This window comes from Gymnoscopelus microlampas (assembly GCF_963454915.1).
Source record: "Gymnoscopelus microlampas genome assembly, chromosome: 12".
NCBI classification, from domain to species: Eukaryota; Metazoa; Chordata; class Actinopteri; order Myctophiformes; family Myctophidae; genus Gymnoscopelus; species Gymnoscopelus microlampas.
In genome coordinates this window covers 27,674,142-27,701,457 of record NC_139949.1, presented here as the reverse complement: position 1 = coordinate 27,701,457, position 27,316 = coordinate 27,674,142, and the positions used below count along the sequence as shown (strand labels likewise).

Genomic DNA, 27,316 nt, shown 5'->3' with positions numbered 1-27,316 from the left:
ATTAATAATAAATCTGAGAATGAACCTAAACCAAAATAGAACAGTTATATTGACAGTAAACTGGTCTTGAGTTCTTTACAGCGCTAGTGAATTACCAGGGTTGTAGTTACTAGTAGTAATAGCCCATACTAGGATCTAATCTGGAGAGAGTTGAAGTAATTTTAGGACAATTATAATATATAATAACACATTAACTGTGGAATTAAAAGTTAAAAGTGGAATACGTAAACAACAAACAATAAAAGTGACAAATATGAATGTAATGTATCAGACCTGAATAATGCACTTGGCTTATTTTAGATATTTTTTTATAGATCAACTTAAGGATTTCATTAAAAGTAAATTATGTCCCGCTATAAACATTAGATGTTTTTTCAATTCCCTCTTCTCTGTAGAGCTGCCCTCCTTGCTGCCCATCGTGGATGTGGCAGAGGCGTTGCTTCATGTCCGCAATGGGGACTGGTTTCTATGTTTGCTGGTTGCCAACGTCCCAGACAGCTTCAACGAAGGTAATTCTGCCGTCTCAGAAGGCCGTCAGCTGTTAACATGAGCCACAGCACCTGATTAATACAGTTAGTACAGTGCTTCATATACTTTGTAAGCTGATCCACCACAGCAGAAACAGATCTTCACTTAACATACAGCAGGAGTCTGTCTTTGAAAGCTTCACTGTAATTTTAAGCAGACAATTATTGACTTGCCATTACATGTTTTTGTAGTCCATTTAGTTGTTGCCATTCTAATTCTAGCCTTGTTCCTGGCCCGGGGGTTGATGCATTCTCCTTTTGATTGATGATGAACATTATGGTCTCGCTCTGGCCCACAGAGTGTTCTGTATGCTTGCAGAGACACATTAGCAGGAAATGGAATGCCCCACTCCCTCCAGTGCATCCTTATCACACAGAGGGTCAGTGTTGAGTCAATAGCTTATTTGCGTGAGTTACATAGCAGTCAACATCGGGGAATCCTTTTCGGCTTTGTTACTGGAAAGACCCCCCCCCCCCCGCTTTTTCTTTTATTGAATTGAAAAGGAAATGAATCAATTTTTAGGGTGAAGCGCTGGAATTGCCTCCCCTCTACAAGCATCAAGGACCATCATATTGAACGTGAGCTGGTAACTATAAGCTCATTTCATGGCATGTGAAATGATCCAGAAGTGGCGGAGATGGAAGCTAATATCATTTCAGTGAATGTCATAGTTTCAGCCCAGCCATAAACATTTTGCCTTTTAAACTGTCAACCGCGGTGAAGTACGGGCAAAGTGAGACGTGGCTTTGGAAGTGCTGTCTTCTGATGGCTGTTAAATCTTATTTACGGGCAAATAAATGAGTCGTGATTCTACACTTTAGTGTATTTATAGCTGTTAGAGATTTTCCTTTTTACACTATTGTGCCAAAAAGCAAACAAGGAACCCCCGAGGCATGGATTACATTATAAAAGCAATCATGACCATACAAGATAAAGAATTCAGTTATACTGAGCACTGGGAACACAAGATTTTACAATGTCAATTTGTGTAACCACCTGTACACTTTCCCTAAAATATAGTATAAAAGTATGATCATTTAGGAATGAAAGCTGCATTTTGTACTGTATCTTATCAGGAAATACAATAAAATGTTCTGCTTGTTTGGACACTTGCTGTCTTTGAAGTCCACTGCTGTACAATTTTCTGGTTGTGCGTGCCATGCTTGAAAAATAAATATCCATATACCACAATTTACAGCTTAACAAACACCAGATGGTAAATACATTCTCAACAGGCAAACAGAATAGCTGAATTTGTACAGTTGCTTTTAGTTATCTCTCTGGCAGAGTTTTAAGTTTCAAGTTGTGTCTTTGTTGTTTGAAGTAAAATATTTGCTTTTGGCTGGTGGTCGTTAATGTTCTATGACAATGGGCTTTTCTTCCAGGAGCGTAAAATCATAGATTCCCTCAACTTGTTCCAACATTTTAGGACACTTAAGGCATTTTCTTTTCATAAGCAAATGCACATTTAACAGATGTAACTGATTTTAAACGATGGATATGTGTACTACTGTGTCCGCAGTCTGCAGGGGTCTGATCAAGAATGGGGAGCGTCAAGATGAGGAGAGCATTGGGGGCCGTCGCAGAACGGAGGCCCTCAGGCAACTGTGTCAGATGAACCCATCACAGGCCCTCAACATCCGAGCCATGGTGGTCAGTTGAACTATTAGTACCAGCATACAGCTGCTGTTCCTTCGTAAGGACGGTTGTTGTAGCTCTTTGGAAATGCAGTGCTGCCTATCACCAAGCCTGTATATAATAGTCGTCCCATACTCTATATAATATCTCTTATCTTTATTGCTGTATCCCTATTCTGTTACAAAATACTACAACCCACCACTGTTCCCCCTGCTTGCGGGTTGAACTGATCAATGTCTCTCTTATGACGGCCGCTAGAGATGAAGACTATTATGTAACATAATCCCAGCGTATTTGCGAGGATAGGCACTGGTAACTAACAGATGACTGTTGTTGTACTGTGTCTGCAGGTGGAGGAGTGCCACCTACCAGGACTGGGAGTAGCCCTCACTCTGGACTACAGGCCAGACACTGCAGATGAGGCTGTCAGTCCCCTGGTCTCCTATGTCAGTGGCCTACTGCTGGGCACCAACACCAAAGTCCGTACCTGGTTCAGCATGTTCATCCGTAACGGGCAGCAGGTGAGAGACTGGCAACTTCCGCTGTTAACTAAGGAATTCAATTACCACAACAAATGAGCTCTTTAGTGCCCACATATTGTTTTCATGGGTCAATAATGGAGGGCCAGCCCCTCTGCTTATGGCTGCTGATAAGCATATAATGGTTTGTGGTGCTACGTGAAAGCATAGATGGATAGATACTTTATTTGTCCTTGCGGAAATTCATTTTGTACCAAGCAGCCATCAGGATACAAAAAAAATCACAAAACATAACATAAATACACAATACATAGACCGATCACACAATACATTGACAGTGCTACACAGCTCCTCTCTTACAGAGTGAAGACTAGAAAAGGCTACCAGTCATGATTCAAGAGGCATCACATTACATTTTATGCACAGAACTGAGATGGGGCCTGTTTGTTCAGAAGTCCTATACTTGTAGGGACAAATGATCTTGAAGCCCTAGCCTGCAACATTGGCACTGTGGACCGTCGTCCTGATGGTAACGGGTGGTATTGACTGTATAACGTGCGTTCTATCCCTAGCAATAGCTTTCCCCTTCCTAAGCACCCGGGTCTCATACATTGCTGCCATACTCTCAAGTCGTACCCCAGGGTCCCCAGCTATCTTGCTGGATACATTGATGATTTTATGGAGTTTGTTCTTATTACCAATGATAATGAGCCATACCAGGAAGCAAAACAGAAAGTCAATGCACTCTCCACGAAGGATCGATGGAAGAGTACCATTAAACCCTTTTCCACGTTATACTGTCTCAGTCTGCGCATAAAATGCAGCCTCTGCTGACCCTTCTTATAGATGGCATCAGTGTTGGAATTCCATGTTTCCAGCTTGGAGTCAATTGTTGTACCCAAATACTTGTATTCCTCCACAGTCACCACCCCATCCCCATCAATAACTATTTGCAAGCATTCCTGAGTATTTACAGATTGCAAAAAAATACTATGAGGATTAGGGATTTAAGTGATTTTCATAAAAGATAAAAATGGTGGAAGATCTAAGAGTCAGAAGTCAGGTCAGAGATTTGGCAAATTTGTTCCTCATGAGCATATGTGTTATAAACTTTCATGGCTGTAGGTCAAAATGAGCATTTTCAATTAATTGCTATAGCGCCTCCCTTTGACCAATGGAAGTAAGATTTTCTTCTTGGTCGTTTGGCATGGCCATCTACTGAACCCTTCAGTTTAGTAAAAAGTGACTGCATGTCATTCCAGTTCTGCAAAAGCGGCATTGAAGAAGGAGAATACTAATAAATACAAGAGGGTGTCTATTGCACTTTGTGCTTGCCCTCTTAAGAAATATGCCCCTTGTGGGTAGAATTTATTCTATTTATCCCTCAACGATACCTCTGCGCCACATACACAACTAGGAGGTTCTACTCTTCAGTTGTTGGCTGTAAACCCCACCAATAGTGTAGAATGCCAGGGTCCTCTGTTTGAGTTTATAATGTGATACCCCTGTGCAAACACTCCTATAAGAACACTGGACATGGCTGGGATATTAACACTATCCACCAGACACATGTTAAAGATTCACTATTACTGGTAAGTTTGTCTACAGTACCGGACACTTTGGCAGGTAACCAGCCATCATTCTTGGGTCTTGTTCTGTTGTTAAAACAAACACACCTACACACACACACACACACACACAGTCACACACACACACACACACACACACACACACACACACACACACACACACACACACACACACACACACACACACACACACACACACACACACACACACACACACACACACACACACACACACACACACACACACACAATCAGTTGACTTCTTTGTCTCTTTGCTGCTAGCGTAAGAGGGAGAGCAGCTCAGTGCTATGGCAGATGCGCAGACAGCTGTTGCTGGAGCTGGTGGCTATCCTGCCACGCTCGTGCAGCTCCCGCGTGCCCAACGATAGCAACATGGAGGACAGCAGCTCGGGCTCTTCTGGACTCAGAGAGGAGCACGTGGTCAAGGCCAGCGCCCTGCTCCGCCTTTACTGTGCCCTCATGGGCATTGCTGGACTCAGGTATACTGTCTCTAAAAAAAAACAAGTCTGTAATTACACCTAGAAGGTTCTGTCTGTTTTTTGATGTTGTATCGTTGACACAAGCAGGGATTAAGGTTCTCAGTTGCCAGTTGCCACGACAGATTTCAGTCATTTGGATTCCATAGAAGAGAGCATGTCTTCTACTGAAGCATGGTACGCACGAAAACAATAGCAGATCTACAAGTAGATCAGCTTGTAGATCAGCTATTTTTGACCCCAAACATGATTGAATGTTATAGTATTTGAAGTGGTCAAACTAGCAATAGAATACATGTTCAGAAGCATCTTCCATCAACATGAAGCGAAAAGGTTAAAGCCTCTATCTGTGATTTGTTCCAACTGGTTGGCTGTATTGTAGAACAGCACCAATATAAATTTTAGAAAGATAATATCTAAAAACATCATTACATTTTCAGTCATGAGATTTTATTTTGCTTCACTCCATGGAGATGTAAATGAACCTAGAACAGAATGGTGGGTGCGAATTTACGAGATCACTTAACTTAAAGCTCTCTTAAGAGCTCACTTAAGATAATGAGCTCACTTAAGTTAAAGAGCTCACTCTAAATGGCTCCCTGGTTGCCCTCAGGCCCACAGACGAGGAGGCAGAGCAGCTCCTTCAGCTGATGACCAGCCGACCACCGGCCACCCCTGCTGGCGTCCGCTTTGTGTCCCTCTCCTTCTGCAAGCTGCTGGCGTTCCCTACTCTGGTCAGGTAAATAAAGCCCAGCCGCACTTCAGCCGACACCCATGGAAAAGCTGTTATCCTCATGAAATGCGATTTCACGGTGGGTCTCACTGCCCCACTTGAATAACAGGTGGTCCCACCGTTGGTCTTGTGGTTTGATTTCCTGCCAACGCAGGCTTCCTGCCAAAACCCGCAGCCTTTTACGATACAGTCCATATCCTGGACAATCTTGTGCATGAATGGTGTTTTCTTTGTGTGTGTGTGTGTGCGTGCAGCACCCCAGAGCAGGAGCAGCTAATGGTGATATGGCTGAGCTGGATGATTAAAGAAGAAGAGTACTTTGAGAGGTGAGTAGAATCTAATGAGACAGTTGTGTGACTGCTGGGAAAGTCTTAAAATGTCTCAAAATGGTATTTCCTATAAAGTATATAGGATACTTATAGGATTGAAAGTCTTAAATATAGTTATATATTATGTAACTATAAATTAAAATAGGCCACAGAAGTACCTCTAATAAAAAAAATCTACGTTTCTTTAATATTTAACTTACTTTTTATAATGGAAGTCAATGGGACTGTGATAGGGATGATTTTTTTTTTGGAGTCATATGTCATAAATATGTCATAGACAACTGACGTCATCGATGTCATCAAACGCTGGTCACATGAAGTCCACAATGGAGCCACACTGTTCCCATGTGGATCCGGAGATTCGCATGATTCGATGTTGTTCATGATCACATGATGTTAAGCTGTCTGTAAGGTAATAACCGCAATGTAATTACTGTGGATAATAAAAAACAAACTGGAATAATAAGGCTTTTTATGTCCACACTTAATTTTATAACCTGTCCCCTAAACGCATAATAAATCATTAAAATCAAAATTGTTATTGTAACAAAATTGTTACAATAAATGGAGAGAAACAGTGGCAGTGTTACAAAACTCTTCATTTGATGCCATTTAAGGGCTAAGTTGGTTTGAGTATAGTTGCCTGTGTAAATTCCTGAAAAATATTTTTTTGGAGGCTTTTCTGCCTTTATTTGGATAGTACAGTTGAGAGTAGACAAGAAACAGGAGAGAGAGATGGGGAGTGATACGCAGCAAAGGTCGTCGGACTCGGGATTCTAACCCACGGCTCACTGTCAGGCTGTATTAGAGCATGTATGTGGTATGCGCCTTAACCACTAGGCCATCGGCGCCCCAAATACCTGACCTTTGTGCGTAAATCCTAAATCCCCCTTGATCATTATCTCCATCAGGCCAATAGGCCAGGTAGCAGGGCCTGTTTTTGACCAAAAAAATCATGAAAGTCCCCTAGATTTGAATGACATATTTAGGGGACTCTAAACAACAGACTTCCTGAAGCAATTTAACTTACACACATAGGGGACATCTCAAATGCTACAGATGTCGTTGTTTTGGAGAAACATAATTTTGTCAACAACACTGCCATTCGATAAAGACCGTCAAGTAGGGTGTTTATATTTAAAACTGTTTGCCTGTAATTTGCGTTAAAAGATTAGCGGTAGGGGCATATTTCTTACAAAAATGCCATATATTATGAATGCAACATTCAATTAACCGCAGATTGGAATTGCATGTTGAGCGGCCTCTATAGAGTGCACCTCCAAATCACTTTCACATCTGCCCATGGAGGGTGCCACAAATAGGGATGGAGCTCGTTAATTTTTATTGATAATGAGCACCTTATCGAACCTGCTTATCGAACCGAGCTTTTATCGAGCCCACTATCGATCTTTTTCTATTATTAAGAAAAAAGACGTGAGGCGAAAAATTCTGAACAGAACCGGTATCTTTTTTTATTGGCCAGTTGTGACAGTGAGTTTGTGGCTGACCACTATCTAAAATTAAATGAAGATGACAAAAGTAAAAAATATTTTTGCCTATCATTAAAACAACCATTCATATAATGTGCAATAAGTGTTAAATGGCTTTATATTATGAATAGTACTGTAATAATTACTATAAAATCTCCATGTCTCTTCAACTTTTTATAAACAAAAAATGCATAGTTATTTTTTCTATTCTTTTTTCTTTGTTTTAACCAAAATATATCACGTGCACTACATTTTACTAGGGCATTCAAATACAGTACTTTTCTAACAGACAGAAGGCAAGTGACCTTTTTACTTTTGGAAAATAATATTGAAGAAACGGTTAATGTGTGTACTGTCACTTTAAAAGCGCAATGTATACTTCATCGTACGACGGTGTCACGCACCAAACATGGCCGATCTCCAAGCTCACACTGCGTCTGTTCGCACCACGTTGTGAGCTTGTAGATCTGCCATTTTCGGCAACGATAGACTGAGGGACGGACATCGCTGTTTGGCACAACTTGCAGCTATCAATACACTTTTAGACCAACATGTTTGTGCCAGCGTGGGTGATTAGATTTATTTCTTGATCGCCTCTTGTTTTGATAGTTTAGACATGACGTCATGGGCCGCTACACTCGATAACAGGCTCGACAAGCCTAAAGCTTATCGAAAACCGGGTCTCGATAAATTCATGCCCGGGTATATAATGGACCCGGTTTTCGAGCTCCATCCCTAGCCACAAATGCTAAAAGTTGCACCGTATATCGTAGAAATACGGTACAAATATTCTCCCCTCCCCCAGCTGCCTTGCATTGTGACGGCTGCAACCCACGATTTACATTGCTGTAGCTAGGCAGCCCAGCCTGGCGGAGACAGGACGCTCTGCAGAGCTGATACAGTAGGCATTTTCAGCTTGTAGTGTTGTCCTCAATAAATGCAGAATTAACATGTTTAAATATCTTGTGTGTGTGCTTCTGTGCTTGTCCCCTTCTCCTAGTGCTGCGGGCGTATCTGCCTCTTTTGGAGAGATGCTATTACTGGTTGCCATGTATTTCCATAGCAACCAGCTCACCTCCATCATCGAGTTGGTGTGCTCCACTTTGGGCATGAAGGTAAGGTGGGGGTGATCGATACATGATGTCTGGCTGACGGGCCCACCGGCCCTGTTCCTCCACGGCAATGGAGCACATTATACAGAATAGATCATAGAAAAACACCCACCAGCCAATGGCTTACCTAGCAAACACCACCCTGCACCCTGCAGCCTGTTCTGCTGTTTTTATTACTGAAGTGTGCAGCTGTTGTCCACCCTGTCAGCCAAGCAGGTTTTCTCTCTGTTGCAGTGTATTTCCTTGCTAAGATATGTAATGAAATTGAATTGAGAGCTTGTTTGTTTGTACACCACCCTACCCCCAGGGCCGTCTTATCAATTCAGCCTCTGTGCCTGCCATGTAGAATTTCTCTTATGAAATGTGAGGGGAGGGAATTACTAAATGCCCGTGCCATTTCCTGCAGGATGTTTTTCCTTCACTGTGTGTGTACTTCGTGTTGATATTCCTGTTTTTTTTTTCTTCCTTTCTTCAGATTGCCATAAAGCCTAGCTCTCTCAGCAAGATGAAGACCATCTTCACACAGGAAATCTTTACTGAGCAGGTATGTATGCCGCATGACCACCTTTGAAAATGAAATGGCCTCCATATCATAATAGGCGAATATAGGAAAACATTATGTGAAAATAGCCGACCTACAGGCCCAAAATGCATTGCAATGCATTGTGATCTCGTAGATCGGCTATTTTTTAGCAAATAGAGTGTATAGTGTATTCCCTGCTTTTACTTTATATTTTATACTTGTTATCATAGTCACTTGTTATCATAGTCACATTTTCATAAATCGTTCTTGTTTGTTTTTCTTGATGTTGTCCTTTATTTTTAGGTCGTTACTGCCCATGCCGTGAGGGTTGCAGTAACTAACAACCTGAGTGCCAACATCACAGGTTTTCTGCCCATTCACTGCATCTACCAGCTGCTGCGCAGTCGGGCTTTCACCAAGCACAAGGTCTCCATCAAGGTAGGAGGGTCTACACCTGAACGGCTGCTGACTGCTTCACTGGATGTCATTCGAGTCTTACTGTCTTTAAACACAGCTGTCCTAATGTATACATGGCTGCATCTGCTGGACATGTTGCGGCAAGCCCAGCTCCAGTATAGGGAATGTGGTCGATTCAGTTTATTTCAAGTGAAATTAAGCGCAGTGTATCAGCATGTCATCATGAATACAGATGAACTGCGCCAGAGCAATGTCAATATGCCTTATGTTTTAGAACACAAAGTGTGTGGTTATTATTATTATTATTATTATTATTGTACTAGTTTATAGAGATGAGAAGCCACATTGCATTAATTGAGGTATGGCCACAATAGTGGTTTTGTGATGTATTGGATTTGAGAATGTTTTAATCCAAGGATTGAGAGCATATGACAAGTAGCTGCTGAAGTTGTTTGAAAAATCACTGTAAAAACCTACATATTTTATTTATTTTCCAAAGAAAATATTCACCGGTGCTCTGCTTACACTTGCAGAGAAATGATAGGAAGGTTGTTTTGACCGAAACGTCAGCAGCCTGCTTCTTGCAGGAGGGCTGGAAGTGTAAGCACGATACAGCACAATATTTTTCTTCATGATTGTTTAGCCCCGAGGTGCTTTCACCGGCACCTGCTTTTTACAGGTGTGCAGATTATTTTGCGCACTCAACTTACTTGGCAGCTACAAGTCAACCTTGTGAGGAACGCTTGAATATATTGAAAAGGTTAGACGGGAAACTATATTCTGGGCTACAAAACATGGTCACCAGCTAATTACTGTAGCGTTTTACCTGTTTGCAACCAATTCATTTCATGCATGTGGTGTCTCTTCTAGGACTGGATCTACCATCAGCTATGTGAAACCACCACCCCTCTCCACACGCAGCTGCTGCCCCTCATCGACGCCTACATCAACTCCATCCTCACCCCGGCCTCCAAGGCCAACCCCGAAGCCACCAATCAGCCTATCACAGAGCAAGAGATACTCAATGTCTTCCAGAGCTCTGCTGCTGGGGTGAGTTGTCGACTCAGGTCTACACAAGAGACACACCAACTGCACTAACAGAAATTATGTTAGTGTTAGTTCTTTTGCATGTTATATATATTTAACCTACACTGGTGATGCTATTTTCACATTAAAATGAAGAACCTCTCCAGATAACAATAAATACATTGTTTTAATAAAAAAGGATGCTTGGCCATGCTGAATGGAAATGCCTTCTGGAATGATCTTGGAATGAAGCTGGTAGTTATGACTATAAAGTACAAATATACTGTATGGTTTTCTATTTGTGGCCAGCAGCCCAGTGTTAGGGGCACAAATGGGGCACAAATGGAAAACCATTTGTCTCACAGGAACAATATTTTCGTTTTTTTAGATGAACGTTGGCAGTAAAGTGCATTTTTTCATTATGACAGTTTATTGGGTTAAAATCCATTACAGCATGGTTTGTTTATTGAGCATAATCAGATTTTCAAAGGTACAGAAAATAGGTAATTGTTTGGTCATATGGTCATTATTTCATTTATTACTCAAACACGTGAAGAATATAAATAAATATAGATTTATAGACATAACAATGGTTCATATCTGTTTTATGCCTTCATTAAAAAAGAGCTTTGCACACAGCTTTGCATACTACTGTATGCAAATCAAACTATTTATAAAGCACATTTAAAACAACAAAAGCTGACCAAAGTGCTGTACAAGGTTGAGACAAAACAAAAAAGCATCAGCAAGCACCCATCAGCGCACAGACAAATATGTACATTGAATGAATGAATGAATTTTATTTGTATAGTGCTTTTCCAAACAAAGTTACAAAGTTGTTTGAAGACATTAGAGGATCAAGTGCAATTATAAGCCAAACAGATTAAGAGACTAGTGCAGCATAACTGCACACTGAAAGTTTTCAGCAGGTAATCTTTAACAGATATATAATATTTATTTGAATAACCTAACCTAGTGACTGCTGATGTGAAACACCTGACCTCCAAGTGTTTGACCCACACTCTCTCTCATTGCCAGGCTGAGGGCGGTCGAGGAGGACGTCAGGGTTACAGCATCACCAGCCAGCTCCTCATCCTCTACTACATCCTCACCTATGAGGAGAACCTCCTGGCCAGCACCAAGCAACTGGGTAAACAAACACGACATCAGCCCACTCTCTCTCTCTCTCTCTCCATTCCATTGTCTTCTCCTCCTCTGCCGAAGGAGGCAATGTGTCAGAGAGAGGAAGGGCGACATTTTGTTTTCTTGTTAAGCACTAGGAAATGAAGTGGCTGTGGAGTGATTCATGCATTTCTCGTATAACGACTTCCAGGAGCTAAGCTAACTAGGACAGCTGTGGGTTAGGTTAGATGGAGCATTAGCAGCTAGCTTGTTCAGTGTTTTTTCTCTCTCCAGCTCTACCTTCGCCCCGCCCTTCATTAGTCCAGATTTATGTGCACGTTTATGCCCGTCTCTTTAATTGTTATGTTTACCCAACTGCTCCTGCAGCCTTCAAGGAAGGAGTAATGATGCCCATCAGCGTTGGTAATGAACCTGCGTCAATGAAAAATTACCTCCGCTCCTCCATGCGTTGGCAGCATCCCACAGCCAAAATAAAAACACACTTCTCCTCTATCTTCCCCCCTTCTCTGTCCATGCCCCCCTCTTTCTTTTATTTACTTTCATTTATTTAACTTTCATTTAACCAGGAAAAAGCCTTGTTGAGATTGAAAATGTCTAATTAACTCTAATTTAACCAGGAAAAAGGCCATGTTGAGATTAAAAATGTCCAATTAACTCTAATTGAACCAGGAAAAGGTCATGTTGAGATAAAAAAAAATACATTTTTAAAGGGTGTTCTGTCCAAGACGGGCAGCAGCATGTTCAACATGGTTGCAGACGGATGGCATAGAACACATTTCTATAGTTTTCTATCGTCTCATTTCTCCCCAGCCTTTATGCTGTCTCTCATGTTTTTTGTTTTGATTTGTTTTGTAGCCTTGATGCAGAAGAAGCCAAAGTCCTACTCTGCTGCTCTCATGGATCAGATTCCCATTAAGTACCTGGTCACCCGGGCCCATGGACTACAGCAGGAGCTGGGAGGTGAGACTAAACTCTTCTTTAAATGGCACCCCATATCTATTCTCTACACATGCAGCAAATAAAATACTTCTGCAGTTCAGTAGTGTGTGCGCTACAATCTATTTGATCACCATGCCAAGATTATAGCTATGAAAAGTTGAAAACCTGTACTCGCATTCATTGTGTTAACAGTAAACTGTTATTTCTTGAGGAAAAACGTTGAATTCTGCTTTTTGTTACACATCTACCTGGGGGTTGACATAGCCACTTGTCCCTGAAGCTGTTTCCCATTAATTACGGTAACTAAATTGTGGCAGCTGAGTTTTCTCTTCAAAGTTTCAAAATGAACCTGTATATATATTTTTACTCATAATGATAACATAAAAGATGTGCTTTGCACTGTCAGTTCAGCAAAGAAACTCCCACTTGCAGCCAGTGAGCAGAAAGCAGTTCCTCCGCTTTGCCCTTTCCTGCCAGCTTTGCACAACCACACATCCAAGGTTGACACTAACATTGAATAAAACCTAAAAACTAGGGGTGTGCCGATACACTAATTTCACCAAACGATACGATACGATATTTGGCTCACAACTTCGATACGATTTCGATACGATACGATACGCACTTTTTTTATTATGAAAATATATGGAGGAGAAAAAAAGAAAATGCAAACAAATAATTCTGTTTTTGCATTATTCAGACATGCAAACTTGTAGCTTTTCAGCTACAATAGCCGTTTTGAATCCAAATAGTATGACACCTGACCCGAAAAAAAAACATGTTGTCACTCTTTTCACTTCGGGGCCGTTTGTATGCCTGATTATTATGATTGTAAAAAAAAAAAAAAATTTTTTTTTTTTTTTCAAAAACGATATTTTTTTCCCCCAAAACGATACATATCGTCGCGAAAACGTATCGCGATATATCGCGGGACGATATATCGGCACACCCCTACTAAAAACCTAAAGACTTTTGTCATATATCCTGTTAAGTGCAGGTAGTCAATCATTTAAATGTGTACACTTATTTACTACCATGTGTCTATTGATAAATGACTATTGGTAATCAATAAGAAATGCTGACACACGGACCCAAAGGCTCTGCAATCTCCTAATGAGCAAGTTGGTTGTCAAAAAAACACTGACCTGGTGTACAGTAGCGTAACGGATGGGTAAAACAAACATTTTGAGTTTTAGCTTATATATAGCCTTAAGTTATTGGAAGCAGGCAAGCAACGGCTGTTAACCATCCCACTCACACATCATCATCATAATCAATGACTTATGGTGTGATGTTTGTAGAATTTTGGCCACAAGATTCAGTGGCTTGGTGGCCCGAGTGGCCAGTGCAACCTTTTATATCCATCTATCCTACCCTGATTTTTAGGTCACTTCTCATTCAGTTCCTTTCCATGCCCCCCCTCTCTCTCTCTCTCTCTCTCTCCTTTTCTCTCTCTGGCTCTCTCTCTCTCTCTCTTAACCCCTCGCTCTCTCTCAAGCTCTCCACATGTCAGGAGGCGTACGCATACAGTACGCACAGTCACATAAATATATATTTTCTGTTCCAGTCCTCCACGCTGCCCTGCTTCGCCTGCTGGCCACCAACTACCCCCACCTGTGTCTGGTGGAGGACTGGATGTGTGAGGAGGAGGTGACAGGCACCCTGCCTCTGCTGAGGAGGACCATTCTGGCCAAGGACACCTGCAGATACACCCAGAGTCAGCTCCACCAGGGTGAGAGGAATGTCGACCGATGATCACATGTGTGCATGTTTCTTTTTATGGAAATTTTGCAATTTGGTGCACCACAGAGTGTTCAGAAATTATGGCAGTGGGAGTGTAGCCTTGGGAATCGGGAGGGGGTGACTATTGGACATGCAAAATGGGATCCTAGCATCACTAGTAACGAGGCCTGTACCCAGAAGCCTTTATCCCCACAATGGTCTGTAATGCAGATCAGACCATCCATGATTAATCCTGTGGAGTGTCCCCCCTCCGGCCTCCAGTGTCTGGAGGATTATGTGCTGCTAGAGGGTCTGTATCTGATAGAGACCCTGATAAAAATGCCTTGCACAGAATGCACACACTGATGAGGATCAGTTTCACACATTGTGCGTTAATTTGAGCTCTGGCACATTTGTGTGTGTGTGTGTGTGTGCGTGTGTGTGTGTGTGTGTGTGTGTGTGTGTGTGTGTGTGTGTGTGTGTGTGTGTGTGTGTGTGTGTGTGTGTGTGTGTGTGTGTGTGTGTGTGTGTGTGTGTGTGTGTGTGTGTGTGTGTGTGTGTGTGTGTGTGTGTGTGTGTGTGTGTGTGAACGTTGGCACATATGTGTGTGCGTGTATTTCCATAACCCTAAATGTCTGCCATCTCCTGGATTACAGTGGGCAGTGATACTGTAAGTCAAATATGGCTGTTGTGTTTAGCCTGATCATAGTGGACAGTGATAAGTCAAATATGGCTGTTTAGCAATAGCCTCACAGACCTTTGTTGAAGGAGGCAAGCGGGGGATTTAATCCTGCAGTTAACTGCAGAACCTCTATGGTTGTAGTGTAACTTGGCCTTTCAAATGGAAGAAGTGCTGTATCTCCTTTCCCTTTTTAAACATGGTTCCTATTCAGTAACCTCTACTCTGATGTGAAATACCTGGAAGGATTACATTTACTTACCCTGGCTCCATTGTACAGCATTTAGACATCTTCCAGGTACATAGATGGTAAATGGTACATTGATATAGTGCTTTTATCCAAAGCGCTTGGCAATGTGCATTACATTCATCCATTCCCACACCCACACATTCACACTCTGACGGCAGAAGAAAGCATGCAAGGCACCAAACCGCTCTTCTGAAGCAGATTAGAATTCAGTGACTTGCTCAAGAACACATCAACACTAACCTGGGAGCTGGGGATCGAACCGGGAACCTTCAGATTTCCAAGTGGCCACTCTACCTCCTGATCCACTACAGCCCTCCAGCACATAAACTAGAACAATGGTTCTCAAACTTTTTTCATGTCAAGGACCCCCAAATTATCTATTTTGCCGCAGACCCCAATCTGAAAAGATTTTGTGCTAGGGACCCCCATACAAGTTTTGTGTTTTTTTCTTTTGAAAATAGCAGATCTACAAGCTCACAACATGTTGTGAGCTTGTAAGATCAGCTGTTTCCAAATAGCCGAGCTACAAGCTCACAACGTGTTGTGAGCTTGTAAGATCAGCTGTTTTCAAATAGCCGATACAGGGTTTAAATGTTTTAACTTATTTTAATGATATTAACTAATTTTGCTCGGGGCCCCCTTGAACCCACTCAAGGACCCCTGGGGGTACTTGGACCCCACTTTGAGAACCACTAGCTGCTTCTCCTTCTGGATATCTTGATAAAGTAATCAGGTCTTATTACTATTTTCAGTCAAGTTGACAGAGGTTTAAAATAAGGTTGTGGCTGTAAAACAAAATATAAACCCAAACCTCACCCAAGGATGCTTAGTTTAGTTTATTTAAAGGAAATAACCACAGATTTTATAAAACGAAGTACAGGGTTTCCAAGACATTACACAATAACATAGGTTAAAATAAAATACACAAACCCATACATTTTTTTAACACTGCACTAATTCACACTGCCAAGACTTTTTCAAAATGTTTAAATGTCCTCAAATTAGAGGGTTTGATTAGAGTATCCAGGCTGTTCCATTGAGGACCACCAATGTAAGTAAAAGATCCCTTTCCATCAAGACTTTGACATTTTGTGCAGGCTACTGTGTACTGGCTAAGTAAAGATATTGTGCGCGTCCCTGACCTGAGTAAATAAATAAAAACTGATATAAATATATGGACCTCTCCTTGAATAATCTTGTGGACCATGGTCAGCCTGGCCAGAGTGACCCTGAATTCCACTGGAATTGAGCTCTTTGAAATGGTTCTTATTCATTCAACTCTTTGTTGCCCAGCCTTCCAGAAGCTGCCATCCAGCAGTCCCAGGCTGATGCGGATCCTGGACCACCTGACACTGTTGTCGCCCAGTGACCTGATCTCCTACGCTGAGCCACTGACTGCCAGCATGGGCCTGCTGCTGGAGTCCACGGTGCCCCGGCCCCGACGCATCCTGCAGACCCTAAACAAGCTGTGGCTGGGCCTCAACACTGTCATGCCCCGCAGGTAAGCATGCTCAAATCACAGCACTTGGTCAGAAGTTCTGTGTCAGATAGTGCTACCGTTCACTAGAGAAGATGTGATTAATTGGAAACATACACATTGGTTAATTAATCGGCAGATTTGTGATGGAAATGTATTCATTTTGTGCCTATATTTTACATGACTTCACTGTTATGGTCTCAGTTTTTCTAGTTTTTTTGACATTCATTTCAATGTGTGCCTTACATCTACCCATTCTACAGTGTATGTGAACAGATTCAGTAAAGGGGTTAAACCTAGACCTACTGTACAACTGTATGTATGGAGTATTGTGTGAATGGATAGCAGGAGCTACTCATTCAGTATTTAGAGCTCCCTGAGCTCCTATGACCCTGAACTACCACCACAGAAGATACCAATGCCGGGAGCAGGCATCCTATCGACCCATAAAAGAGAGAAAACTGAGGGCGTGGGGGTAACAATAACTACAAAGGGTAGAAATAAAACGAGTCAGACTGTCCATTGGGGAAGACTCACTCTCCCCTGCTCTTGAATATTATTGAAGGCCAGCGGGAGGAGGCTGTGAAAGTCTGGGAGCAGGGTTAGCCATGATCTCACACAGACCCAGACATTCAAGACGGTGTGCAGGCTGTGAGGGCGTCCTGTTACGTGTGGAACCTGAAGTTAAAAAGCTAAGGATTTGACTCTTGACTGCCAGAAATAAAACATCATTTGCCAAGCCACTGCCAGCGATTTTCAAGTGTTTTCACTAACCTTTGAAAAATCATAGAATATTTATCTCCAGTATGATCGATCCCCCGATCGCTTTAAAAGACGTGTCCAAGTCTCGTAGAATCGGGGGCGGGGGGGGGGGGGGGGGGGGGGGGGGGCGTGCCGCCGCGATCATCCATTCCATAGTTGTGGGCAGTTGAATGTAGACTGTTTTCGCCAAAAAGCTACAGAAACGGAGAAAAAGCCATTCTTCCAAGGAAGTGAATGGGCTGTTTTTTTTTGTGATCACGTGACCCGCTGCTTCTCTACTTCACTGGGAGCCAAACGGTGACCCATAGGCGAGCAAACAGCGCCGTCTAGTGGAAAACCACTGAAAACACAAAATCTCATCATCTCGTCATTGGCAGGCTGCACCGTAGCAAAATATGACGAGAAATCTCGTCATTGGCAGTCAAAGAGTTAACTTGAATTGATTCTAAAAGGAACTTAAATTTGTATGTCCAGTGGATATTACATGTTGGAACAAAACATTTCCTTGTATCTCAACTTGAAGCCCCAAGGGCATATATTTGACTCAAATGTGATGCGTCTGACAATGTTAACTGTGTGTCTGTTGCAGGTTGTGGGTGATGACAGTGAACGCATTGCAGCCATCGGGCCTCAGACAGCAGAAGTACAGTCAGAATGACCTGATGGTGGACCCTCTCATTGTCCTGCGCTGTGACCCAAGGGTCTACAGGTTGGGGCTGTCACGATTATTACATAAATTGTCGTAATTATTTAAGATAGTTGCAATTATTTAAGACAATCGCAATTATTTTGCGTAATCGTTTCCAATCTTTTCATACGTAAGCGATATGTTGTTGTGAGCTTGTAGAAAAAAATGATTACACATTACTACATTGTTCTGAAACATAACGGAACAATATTTTATTATTTTCTATACATTTTGCAGCTCTACTTTATTTAGTTATTTCTAATGACAAAATATATGTCTACAATTATATTGAATGGTACACTCTCTCTGCCTCTCTCTCTCTGTCTCAGGTGTCCTCCATTGATGGACATTGTCCTGCACATGTTGAATGGGTACCTGCTCGCCTCCAAGGCGTACCTCCACTGCCACCTGAAGGAGACGGCCGAGTTCGACCGGCAGAGTCAGACTATCTCTAACCTGGGCCTCACTGGACAGCCTGACACACCTGAGGTCACCAGGGAGGAGCTCAAGAATGCCCTGCTGGCTGCACAGGTTGGATATGTAACACACACACACACACACACACACACACACACACACACACACACACACACACACACACACACACACACACACACACACACACACACACACACACACACACACACACACACACACACACACACACACACACACACACCAAATCTCTCAGTTTTTACACTCACTCACACTCTCCCTCTAACCCTTTAAGACCTGAAGCCGATTCTACATGTCTCTTAAATCTCAACAGTATTCTGAAAAACGTATGTTTCTATATCAGTGGTGCTCAATCTTTTTCATGTCAAGGACCCCCAAAATTATATGTATTTAGCCGCCATCAAAATATTTTGTTCCAGGGACCCCAAGAAGCAAAGATTTGAGTTAAAAATGTTCGCTTTAAAAATACATATATTCAGAAGATTTGCACGCATTTTCACGATTTTTCAAAAATAGCAGATCTACAAGCTCATAGCGCGGCACTCTGTGCCGTGCTATGAGCTTGTATATCTGGTATTTTTGAATAGCCAAAGTGTAAAATAAAGCTTTTTAGCTCAAATCTAAAAATGACACAGTTCCAGGTCTTAATGGGCTAATGTCGCTGTCTATCTGTCTCTCTCTCTCTTTCTCTATACCCCTCTCTCTCTCATTTCCACCTATCTCTCTCTCTCTGTGTCTCTCTTGTCCATTTCCTCCATTTCTCTCTGTAACCTCAGGACAGTGCGGCGGTGCAGCTGTTGTTGGAGGTGTGTCTTCCCACCTCCGAGGAGCAGCAGCAGCAGCAGCAGCTTGGGGCCGGCAACACGGAGAGCCTTCTGCAGAGCATCAGGGCGCCCAGAGGGAAGTCGAAAGCACCGGGAGCGCGGCCCGCCGCCGCCCGCAGGGGCGAGGAAGAGGTGCTGGTGGGGGATGACGACGATGAGGAGGAGGAGATGGAGGTGGCCGGCGGCGGCGGTGAGCCGGAGGGAGGCCTGCTCAGTGACCTGCGTGAGGTCCAGTGTCTCATCTGCTGTCTGCTGCATCAGATGTTCATCGCTGACCCCAACATCGCCAAGCTGGTCCACTTCCAGGTAACAGCAAGGGTTTTACACCATTGGTTCTCAAAGTGTGGTCCGGGGACCCCCAGGGGTACTTGGGAGGGTTCCAGGGGGTCCCCAGCAAAATGTGTTAATATATCGTCACAATAATTTTAACCTTTTATACTTTGGCTATTCAAAAATAGCAGATATACAAGCTCATAGCGCGGCACCGAGTGCCGCGCTATGAGCTTGTAGATCTGCTATTTTTGAAAAATCGTGAACATTTGTGCAAACCTTGGGATATATATATTTTTTAAGACAACATTTTTAACTCAAATATTTGCCTCTGGGGGTCCCTGGAACAAAATATTTGAGATGGGGGTCCGCGGCCAAATTCATATCATTTTGGGGGTCCTTGACATGAAAAAGTTTGAGAATCACTGTTTTACACCATGTACCAATGTGTCATTTTGTCTTTTTCTTTTTATATTAAGTCTCTCCTCTCCTCTGTATGTCTCTGTCTCTCTCTCAGGGTTATCCTCAAGCTCTGCTGCCGCTGACTGTGGCTGGCATTCCCTCCATCCATATCTGTCTGGACTTCATTCCAGAGCTGTTGGCCCAGCCCCAGTTGGAGAAACAGGTTAGCCCCAATCTCTCTCTCTCTGTCGCTCTTCCTTCCCAGCTTTACGCTCTACTACATCCGTCATGGGTTTGTGCCAGATCACTGTTTTTCAATGTCGGGTCCGGGGACCAACAGGGGTCTAAATGGACCCTTAACTCTCTCAGTGCCACACAACGAGATATCCCAAGTTTTTTCTGAATGCCCTCAGTGCCAAGAACGAAAAATCCAGAGTTGAAAAAAATATATATACATATTATTATTATTTTATTATTATATTTTTGGAAAAGAATGTTCAGAACCCAAGATATCATTATCTGAAGATTTGCAGCTCCATCCACTCCTTGTTTAACTTATAACTGAAAAAGGCTGTATCTCACTTCCTAAGCACTTTTTTTTTACTTTGAAAAAAAAAAAAATGCTGGCACAGTATGAACATATTATTTTATTTCATTGGCACTGAGAGAGTTAATGGTTAGAGTGGTCCATTTGGTTCCATTTGGTTCCATTTGTACACTCTCAGAGTTAAATAAATACTGAGGATTTTGCAGTGGAGATTGGTGTCCCAGAGGTTAAAAAGAAAACAAAATGTATCAAACGGGGGTCCGTGGTCTAATGCATATCAAAGTGTCCTTGAAATTAAATCACTGCATTAGACAAACACAGCTCCACTATCGCTCTTGTGGGCTCTTTGTGTACTTTAGTTCCTTCATTGTTCATCCTTTGTTAAATGTGTATCTATAACATTGTCCTGACCACATGTTGGTGTGGTTTTGCTTTGTCCTGCCAGATATTTGCCATCCAGCTGTTGTCACATCTGTGCACTCAGTACGCACTGCCCAAGTCCATCAGTGTGGCCCGGTTGGCCGTCAGCGTCATGGGCACCCTGCTCACAGGTTAGCATGCAGCCAATGCAAATGTTTCTTTTTGTATGCATTGTCATTACTTTTGAGGCTTCCTCATCACACATGAATACATCTTTCCATCATTATCCCAAACAATACAGTATGTTGCGTTCCGTCCCTCTGCCTTTGTTTGGTCGCCATCTTCTGGTGGCTGCCTGTTAGTGCTGCATAATATTCTCTGTTAATGTACTGTAAATATAATCTTCTTCATGGCTTTGCTGTTTGTGTGTGTTTGTGTTTTGCAGTACTGACCCGTGCCAAGCGTTTCACTTTCTTCATGCCCACCTTGCCCTGCCTGGTGGCCTTCTGCCAGGCGTTCCCACCGCTGTACGACGACGTGGCAGCTCTGCTGGTGCAGGTGGGTCAAGTGTGTGCCTCCGATGTAGCATCCAAGGCCAGGGACATCGACCCCATCATCACCAGTAAGTACTCGCTGCCCTGTTCGTTGACATTCCTGCTGCGTTTAAAAAAGATGCAGATCCAGAGAGTCGTGACTAATTCTATTCTGAGGTAATTTTTAAATAAATAAACAAAAACAAAAATCTGGTTGTCTAATGTGAATATACTGTACATATCCCTATTTGGCTTGTCCATAGAGTCACGATGCTGGCACAAATTTCCCCTGATGGAGATAGAGTGGTGGTTCTTTGTGTGCACAACAACCACATGCCGATGAAATTACATAATACTAAGCATGAAGTCATGTTATTGCATGTCTTCCTGAATACTCTAATTGGAACATTAGTTGTATCAGCATAGCTAATTGTTATTTACTTATACATACTTATCTCTGTTTCCTAGGTGATAAATGATGTGAAAGTAAATGTAAAACATTGACTAAATAATTTGCAAGTAGACTACATCATTCATTATTGTCAAATGAATTCTACTCTGACTAGTAAAAATCACACCCTGTGTGAAGGTAGCGGCGCCTTTGAATACATTATGTCATCGATATGTGTTTATAATGTGTTTATAGCCATGTGTCATGTGAAGCTTGACCAATCACTTTGTTGACGGGTCTGACCAATCAGAGCGTCGACGACAGATAAAGTTAAATTGAGGATCTAACTTTAAATAACTTACCTAGAAGGAGACTTTAGCCAAATAAAAATATATACAAAAAAAAACATGAGGAAATAAAAAATAAACCTTGACATCATAGTGATGTCATGAATAGTCCCCTTGCCTGACAAATCACAACCTTGACGGGCCTGACCAATCAGAACCTTGACGGGCCTGACCAATCAGAACCTTAACGTACTCTTGGATTCTCGATCGTCTCTATCAAACCATTCTGTCATAACGGATGACTGGGTCCCGAACTCAGACTTTCTATACATTCACCCTTCATCTGTTCTTGTATCTTTCTCTTTCTATTCGTCATATTAACTTTAAATAACTTACCTAGACGGAGACTTTAGCCAAATGAATAATAAGATGAAGTCATTGTCATCGTTTATATAGACATCGAATTCTATATTCATGACATCATAGTGATGTCATGAATAGTGACCAATCACAACTTTGGCGCACCTGACCAATCAGAACGTTGACGCACCTGACCAATCAGAACGTTGGCGCACCTGACCAATCAGAACGTTGACGCAAAAGCCAGGCATAGAGGGCTAATATCCGCTCTATACCTAAAGGTATAGAGCGGCTAGCGCCGCTAAAAATCACACCTGTGTGAAGGTAGCGGCGCCTTTGATACATTTTGTCATCAATAAGTGTTTATAATGTGTTTATAGCCACGTGTCACGTGAAGCTTGACCAATCACTTTGTTGACGTGTCTGACCAATCAGAACGTTGACGCAAAAGCCAGGTATAGAGGGCTACCGCGGCTAGCGCCGCTAAAAATAGAAATCTAGGAAATGACATGTTAGCTTTAACGCAATTACAATGGTCAGAGGTTACTATGTTAAAAACGTTACATAATTCATACTAAACTGCAACCAGCTCTCGGTTTGCACTTGAACATTTTGGACCAACAGAAAGACCGAATCCTACTATATGCGTGGTCGTAGGCCTGTCACAATTATTACATAATCGCCTAATCGCAATTATCTGAAATAATCTAAAACATTTTTTGCTTAATCGTCATAATCATTACCATGTTGGAAAATGTTAATATATTTTCAATCATTTTCAAAGTTAATGGAAATGGCAGATCTACAAGTTCTAAAAACGGTTTGAGCTTGTCGATCGGCTATTTTCACTATTCATGTATAAAGTTATTAAATTATGTAAGTTATTTGTCATTTCTGCCCTTTGCACATTTTCTTTACGAAGCCTAAAAGCCAAACCGAAATAAAAATGTTATTCATAATGTTCCAATGTTCAACGACATTTAACCGCAATTATTTGAGCGACAATTTAAGCGTCAAGTAAAATGTCATGATCGTGACAATGTGGTTGCAGCTGAATCCTACTATCTGTGCGTCCGATTATTATTGCCTACGTGTCCAACTCGCAATTATTTGAAATAATCGCAATAAATAAAGACAAGCCCTACAGCATAAGGTTGGTATGTATGTATTGATTACATCTAGTCATTTCAAGATTTAAGGATACCAAGTATTTATTTTATAAATGTTATACTTTAAATAGCATTCCATCTTCTAAATAATGATTCATTTAAGGTTAATGCATTGTAATACTCAACAACGTGCCTGTATCATTTTATGTAAAAGCACCAATGGTATGTAATGTGAATATATCAGCAGTTCCTTCCCCAGTGAATATTGATATTTTATATAACTTTTATTATTGGTATATTGTACATTTTTAACCTTGAGACTTCTCTCTCCTTAGGACTGCAGTATCTGAAAGAGAAGCCGCAGGACATGTTGGTTCCAGGGGGAGATTCTTCCAAGCCCAGTGTACCACAGAGAACAACGGAGGAGCTAGGGGGAGCAGACCCAGATGTCCAGCTGTGCTACCGTGTGGAAGCTACATTCATGGACATCATCAGCTCTGGTCTGATATAGGACACACACACACACACACACACACACACACACACACACAGACACACAGACACACAGACACACACACACACACACACACACACACACACACACACACACAGTGTCAGAGACAGGAGGAGTTGGACTAAATCGACAACTCTCTGCTGCTGAATGAGATTCACACTCCCAGGAAGGGCTGCTGTCAAACAGTTCCGTTCATCTGTAATGTAATGGGATTATTGGAGGCTGTCACTTTTGTCAAAGGCATTCGGATTCTTTCAGGCTGTTTTCAAGCCTTTGATTGGACATGGGCTCACTCTCAGCATTTCCACGAGCACTGCTTTCTGTTGAATATGGATTAGACCGCCATTCCCACCATCTGCTATTTATCTGTGTATGCCATGTGCCGTAAATAAATCATGACATGGACGTTATATAGAAAATGTATGTCTTGTGTGTATGGAGTGATGTCATTTTTGTAGGTGAAAGGTCGCATTTTAAACGAGTCAATTTTCATGACCACTGTAAAAAGAAATATTTTTCTATGTTTAAATTGTTACTCAGCGATTCATAAAAGGTTTAGTTCCTTGAATAATATAGTGCTTTTGTACTGTATTTGTTTGTAATAAAACAAAAAATGATACCTCTGAAAGTAGTTGTGTATACTTAAAGAGCATGACTCAATTGTGCTTTTGTTTATTTTTATGTTTTACGTTTTTTTGGCAAGTAAGTCGGCTTTTCTCTTGATGTGGCTTCCTTTATATGGCACCTTTTTTAAAGGAAGCTTCCTACGTGCTTTACAGTGGTATACTGTAAAATGGGAGCAGCAGTTAAACTCCACAGAGTAATTACAAACAAAACAGATTAAAGGCTATGGAAAAGGCTGAATGCAGGGAAAACATTATGCGAACATTAAACATAAGCGACAGTGAATAATAATGGAAAAAAGATGAGTCTTAAGCTATAGTTTAAAGATGTAAAATATTCAAATCTGACATCAAAGTGAAGAGCTGTGTTCCATAGTTTAGGGGCTTAGGCAGCAAATGACACCTGTGGAATTACAGAGGGCTCTTGGATTGAGGACCTACTGTAAGGCATCAGTGTTGTAAAGGTGCAGTAGTTCATTCATGTAGTCAGGAGCGGCAATATCATTAACCCATTAGGACCTGAGGCCGATTCTACAAATCTAAATCGGTAGTTCTCAATTTCTTTTGTAATTACATTTTTTTCAAACACTTTCAAGATTCTTATATCTGCTATTTTTAAATAGCCAACGCTAAAAATCGAAAATTACTCCAATGCTTTTACGGGTTTAATGGGTTAAGATGTAGTTCCTTCTAAAGTTTGACTCTTAAGATTCACAGAGCCAGCTAGGAGAGACCATGGGCTGTCGTAAAGGGAACACTTTGATCCCTTAATTCTTTTGAGCAGTTTGTGTTAGCAGTATGTACACAGTTAATGAAACTCAAAATAATTAATGGATCAAAGTGTTCCCTACATTTCTTTGAGCAGTATATTATGAGACCTTGAATGTGTGTGTTAGCTCAAATACAAAAAGCTGCATTTTAGCTTGACTGAGACAACCATGTCTGTTCAGTGACCCAGGTCACTGAACTGAAATCCTCAATGTTCATTTAACCCGGAGTTACAAATGTAAAATTAACACTACTGCATTAGTGCATGCTTAAGTCAATAATATTCACTGAGCCTCTTGTCATTCTTGCAGTAGTTCGTTTTGACATTCTAACGATTTGCCCTGTATATAACCCCTGCTCATAAATGCTTCAAAGACGATTGATACCCTCAAGCTCAAGTGTGTATCCAACCATTCACATTAATGTTATCTATCAGAACACATGATCCACTTCAGGTAATGAATTTGTGAACCTATAAAAAATTTGACCCACAACTGTAAAATACATTCTTAAAATCACTATGTAATATGAACCGACGGTTTAAATGTATGTACTGACCATGTAATGATCAAAACCAGGTTAAAAGGAGGTGCTCTCAGTGCCCCAAAGCAAGATTCTGTTCAAAACATGAACCTAACAAAAGGCCATTCAACATCTAGAATGAAACAAACACAAGGAGCTACAATTCCCAGGGAACGTGTCCCAGGTGGACAGAGAGTAAACTCAGTTTAACAGGAACAGACAGCATACAGTAGGTTTCCGAGCAAAACGGATGTTGCGGGAAACATGTACTGAAGCTCTGGTTAAAAGGCGTATGCCTAATTATGTTGAATTATTTAAACTCAAAAGAGAGAGTTAATGGTTGGAATTGCAGACATCATGCCCACAACATAGAAGAACATGGCCTGTAACATTGTGTTTGGTATGACATTTAAATTGTTTTCTAGTTACTATTGTATATCTAGAGCTACTGCAAGATAAATCAGTGGTTATCTGAGTTGGCATCAGCAACAACTCTTACTCTCATCCCCCAAAATGTCTTGTAATGTAGTACTGTATGTGTGTATCCCTTGCAGAGGCAGGTACTACAGTACTTGTATGGTTACAGACATGGATAATGCTAATTTGACCACATAGACTTAATCTGGCTGAAGGATATCTGATTTTTAGTGAGTCTAATCATCGCTATAATGGTTTTGTAATGATTGATTATTTGTGTTCATTGAATAGACTGACATGTGTTGAGTAGCTGATCTAAAACTGACTTATCAAATAGGGGACTGTATAAGGTGAAGACATGGCTGAGCTGCACAGAACCTTCTCATTTGCAGTGTATCCATTTGACACCATACAGTTCCTGTCTCCCTCGCTGTCACAATGGAGTTCAGTGATGGCGTTCCTGCACTTCAGGGATCTGGTGTAATAGCATTAGTACTCAGGTATCACTGCAGCTTTAGTGAGCCATGGTGAGATACTGTATGTCAGTGATTCTCAACCTTTTTTTTTTTTTTTCTTGGTTTACTGGGTTTTTACAGAAGCATTCATTGTAAGACAATCGACATACGATCATTTAATAGCTTTGTATAAATCCAAAATTTCATTAACAAATGGCATGTAAACAGATACTTCACCCCCCTCACAACACAAAAAACAAACTCCACCAGTCGGAATTGAAGGCGAAATAGGTCTTTGTACAAATTGAAAGAAAGGGTCCCATATTTTCATATGCTGAAGGCCACATATCCCTATTTTCTATCTCTGGGACCCTAATCTATGCTGTGAAATCCTCAGTTTTAATTTTAAAAAATGGCCATTTGTACACTCTCAGAGTTACAGGCCCATAAGAGTCCA

The 27,316-nt window shown here is 41.6% G+C and overlaps 1 protein-coding gene across 3 annotated transcripts in view; it reads left to right on the top strand.

Moving 5' to 3' along the window:
- Positions 1 to 24,687, top strand: part of ints2 (integrator complex subunit 2) — a 28,133-nt gene extending 3,446 nt beyond the window's left edge. For 2 of the 3 annotated variants that reach the window (XM_084073467.1, XM_084073468.1), the window contains exons 5-25: positions 396 to 509; positions 2,051 to 2,181; positions 2,517 to 2,687; positions 4,517 to 4,734; positions 5,345 to 5,470; positions 5,719 to 5,790; positions 8,284 to 8,398; positions 8,871 to 8,939; positions 9,222 to 9,356; positions 10,206 to 10,385; positions 11,400 to 11,511; positions 12,360 to 12,464; positions 14,011 to 14,175; positions 16,388 to 16,595; positions 17,923 to 18,042; positions 18,351 to 18,552; positions 19,254 to 19,607; positions 20,089 to 20,196; positions 20,966 to 21,071; positions 21,326 to 21,502; positions 23,896 to 24,687. In XM_084073467.1, coding sequence (XP_083929593.1) covers positions 396 to 509; positions 2,051 to 2,181; positions 2,517 to 2,687; positions 4,517 to 4,734; positions 5,345 to 5,470; positions 5,719 to 5,790; positions 8,284 to 8,398; positions 8,871 to 8,939; positions 9,222 to 9,356; positions 10,206 to 10,385; positions 11,400 to 11,511; positions 12,360 to 12,464; positions 14,011 to 14,175; positions 16,388 to 16,595; positions 17,923 to 18,042; positions 18,351 to 18,552; positions 19,254 to 19,607; positions 20,089 to 20,196; positions 20,966 to 21,071; positions 21,326 to 21,502; positions 23,896 to 24,071 — 3,164 coding nt within the window. In that variant the 3' untranslated portion in view covers positions 24,072 to 24,687. Of the gene's footprint in view, positions 1 to 395; positions 510 to 2,050; positions 2,182 to 2,516; positions 2,688 to 4,516; positions 4,735 to 5,344; positions 5,471 to 5,718; positions 5,791 to 8,283; positions 8,399 to 8,870; positions 8,940 to 9,221; positions 9,357 to 10,205; positions 10,386 to 11,399; positions 11,512 to 12,359; positions 12,465 to 14,010; positions 14,176 to 16,387; positions 16,596 to 17,922; positions 18,043 to 18,350; positions 18,553 to 19,253; positions 19,608 to 20,088; positions 20,197 to 20,965; positions 21,072 to 21,325; positions 21,503 to 23,895 lie in introns of those variants that run through there. The other variant, XM_084073469.1, reaches the window with a different exon arrangement.
- The last annotated feature ends 2,629 nt before the right edge of the window (positions 24,688 to 27,316 follow it).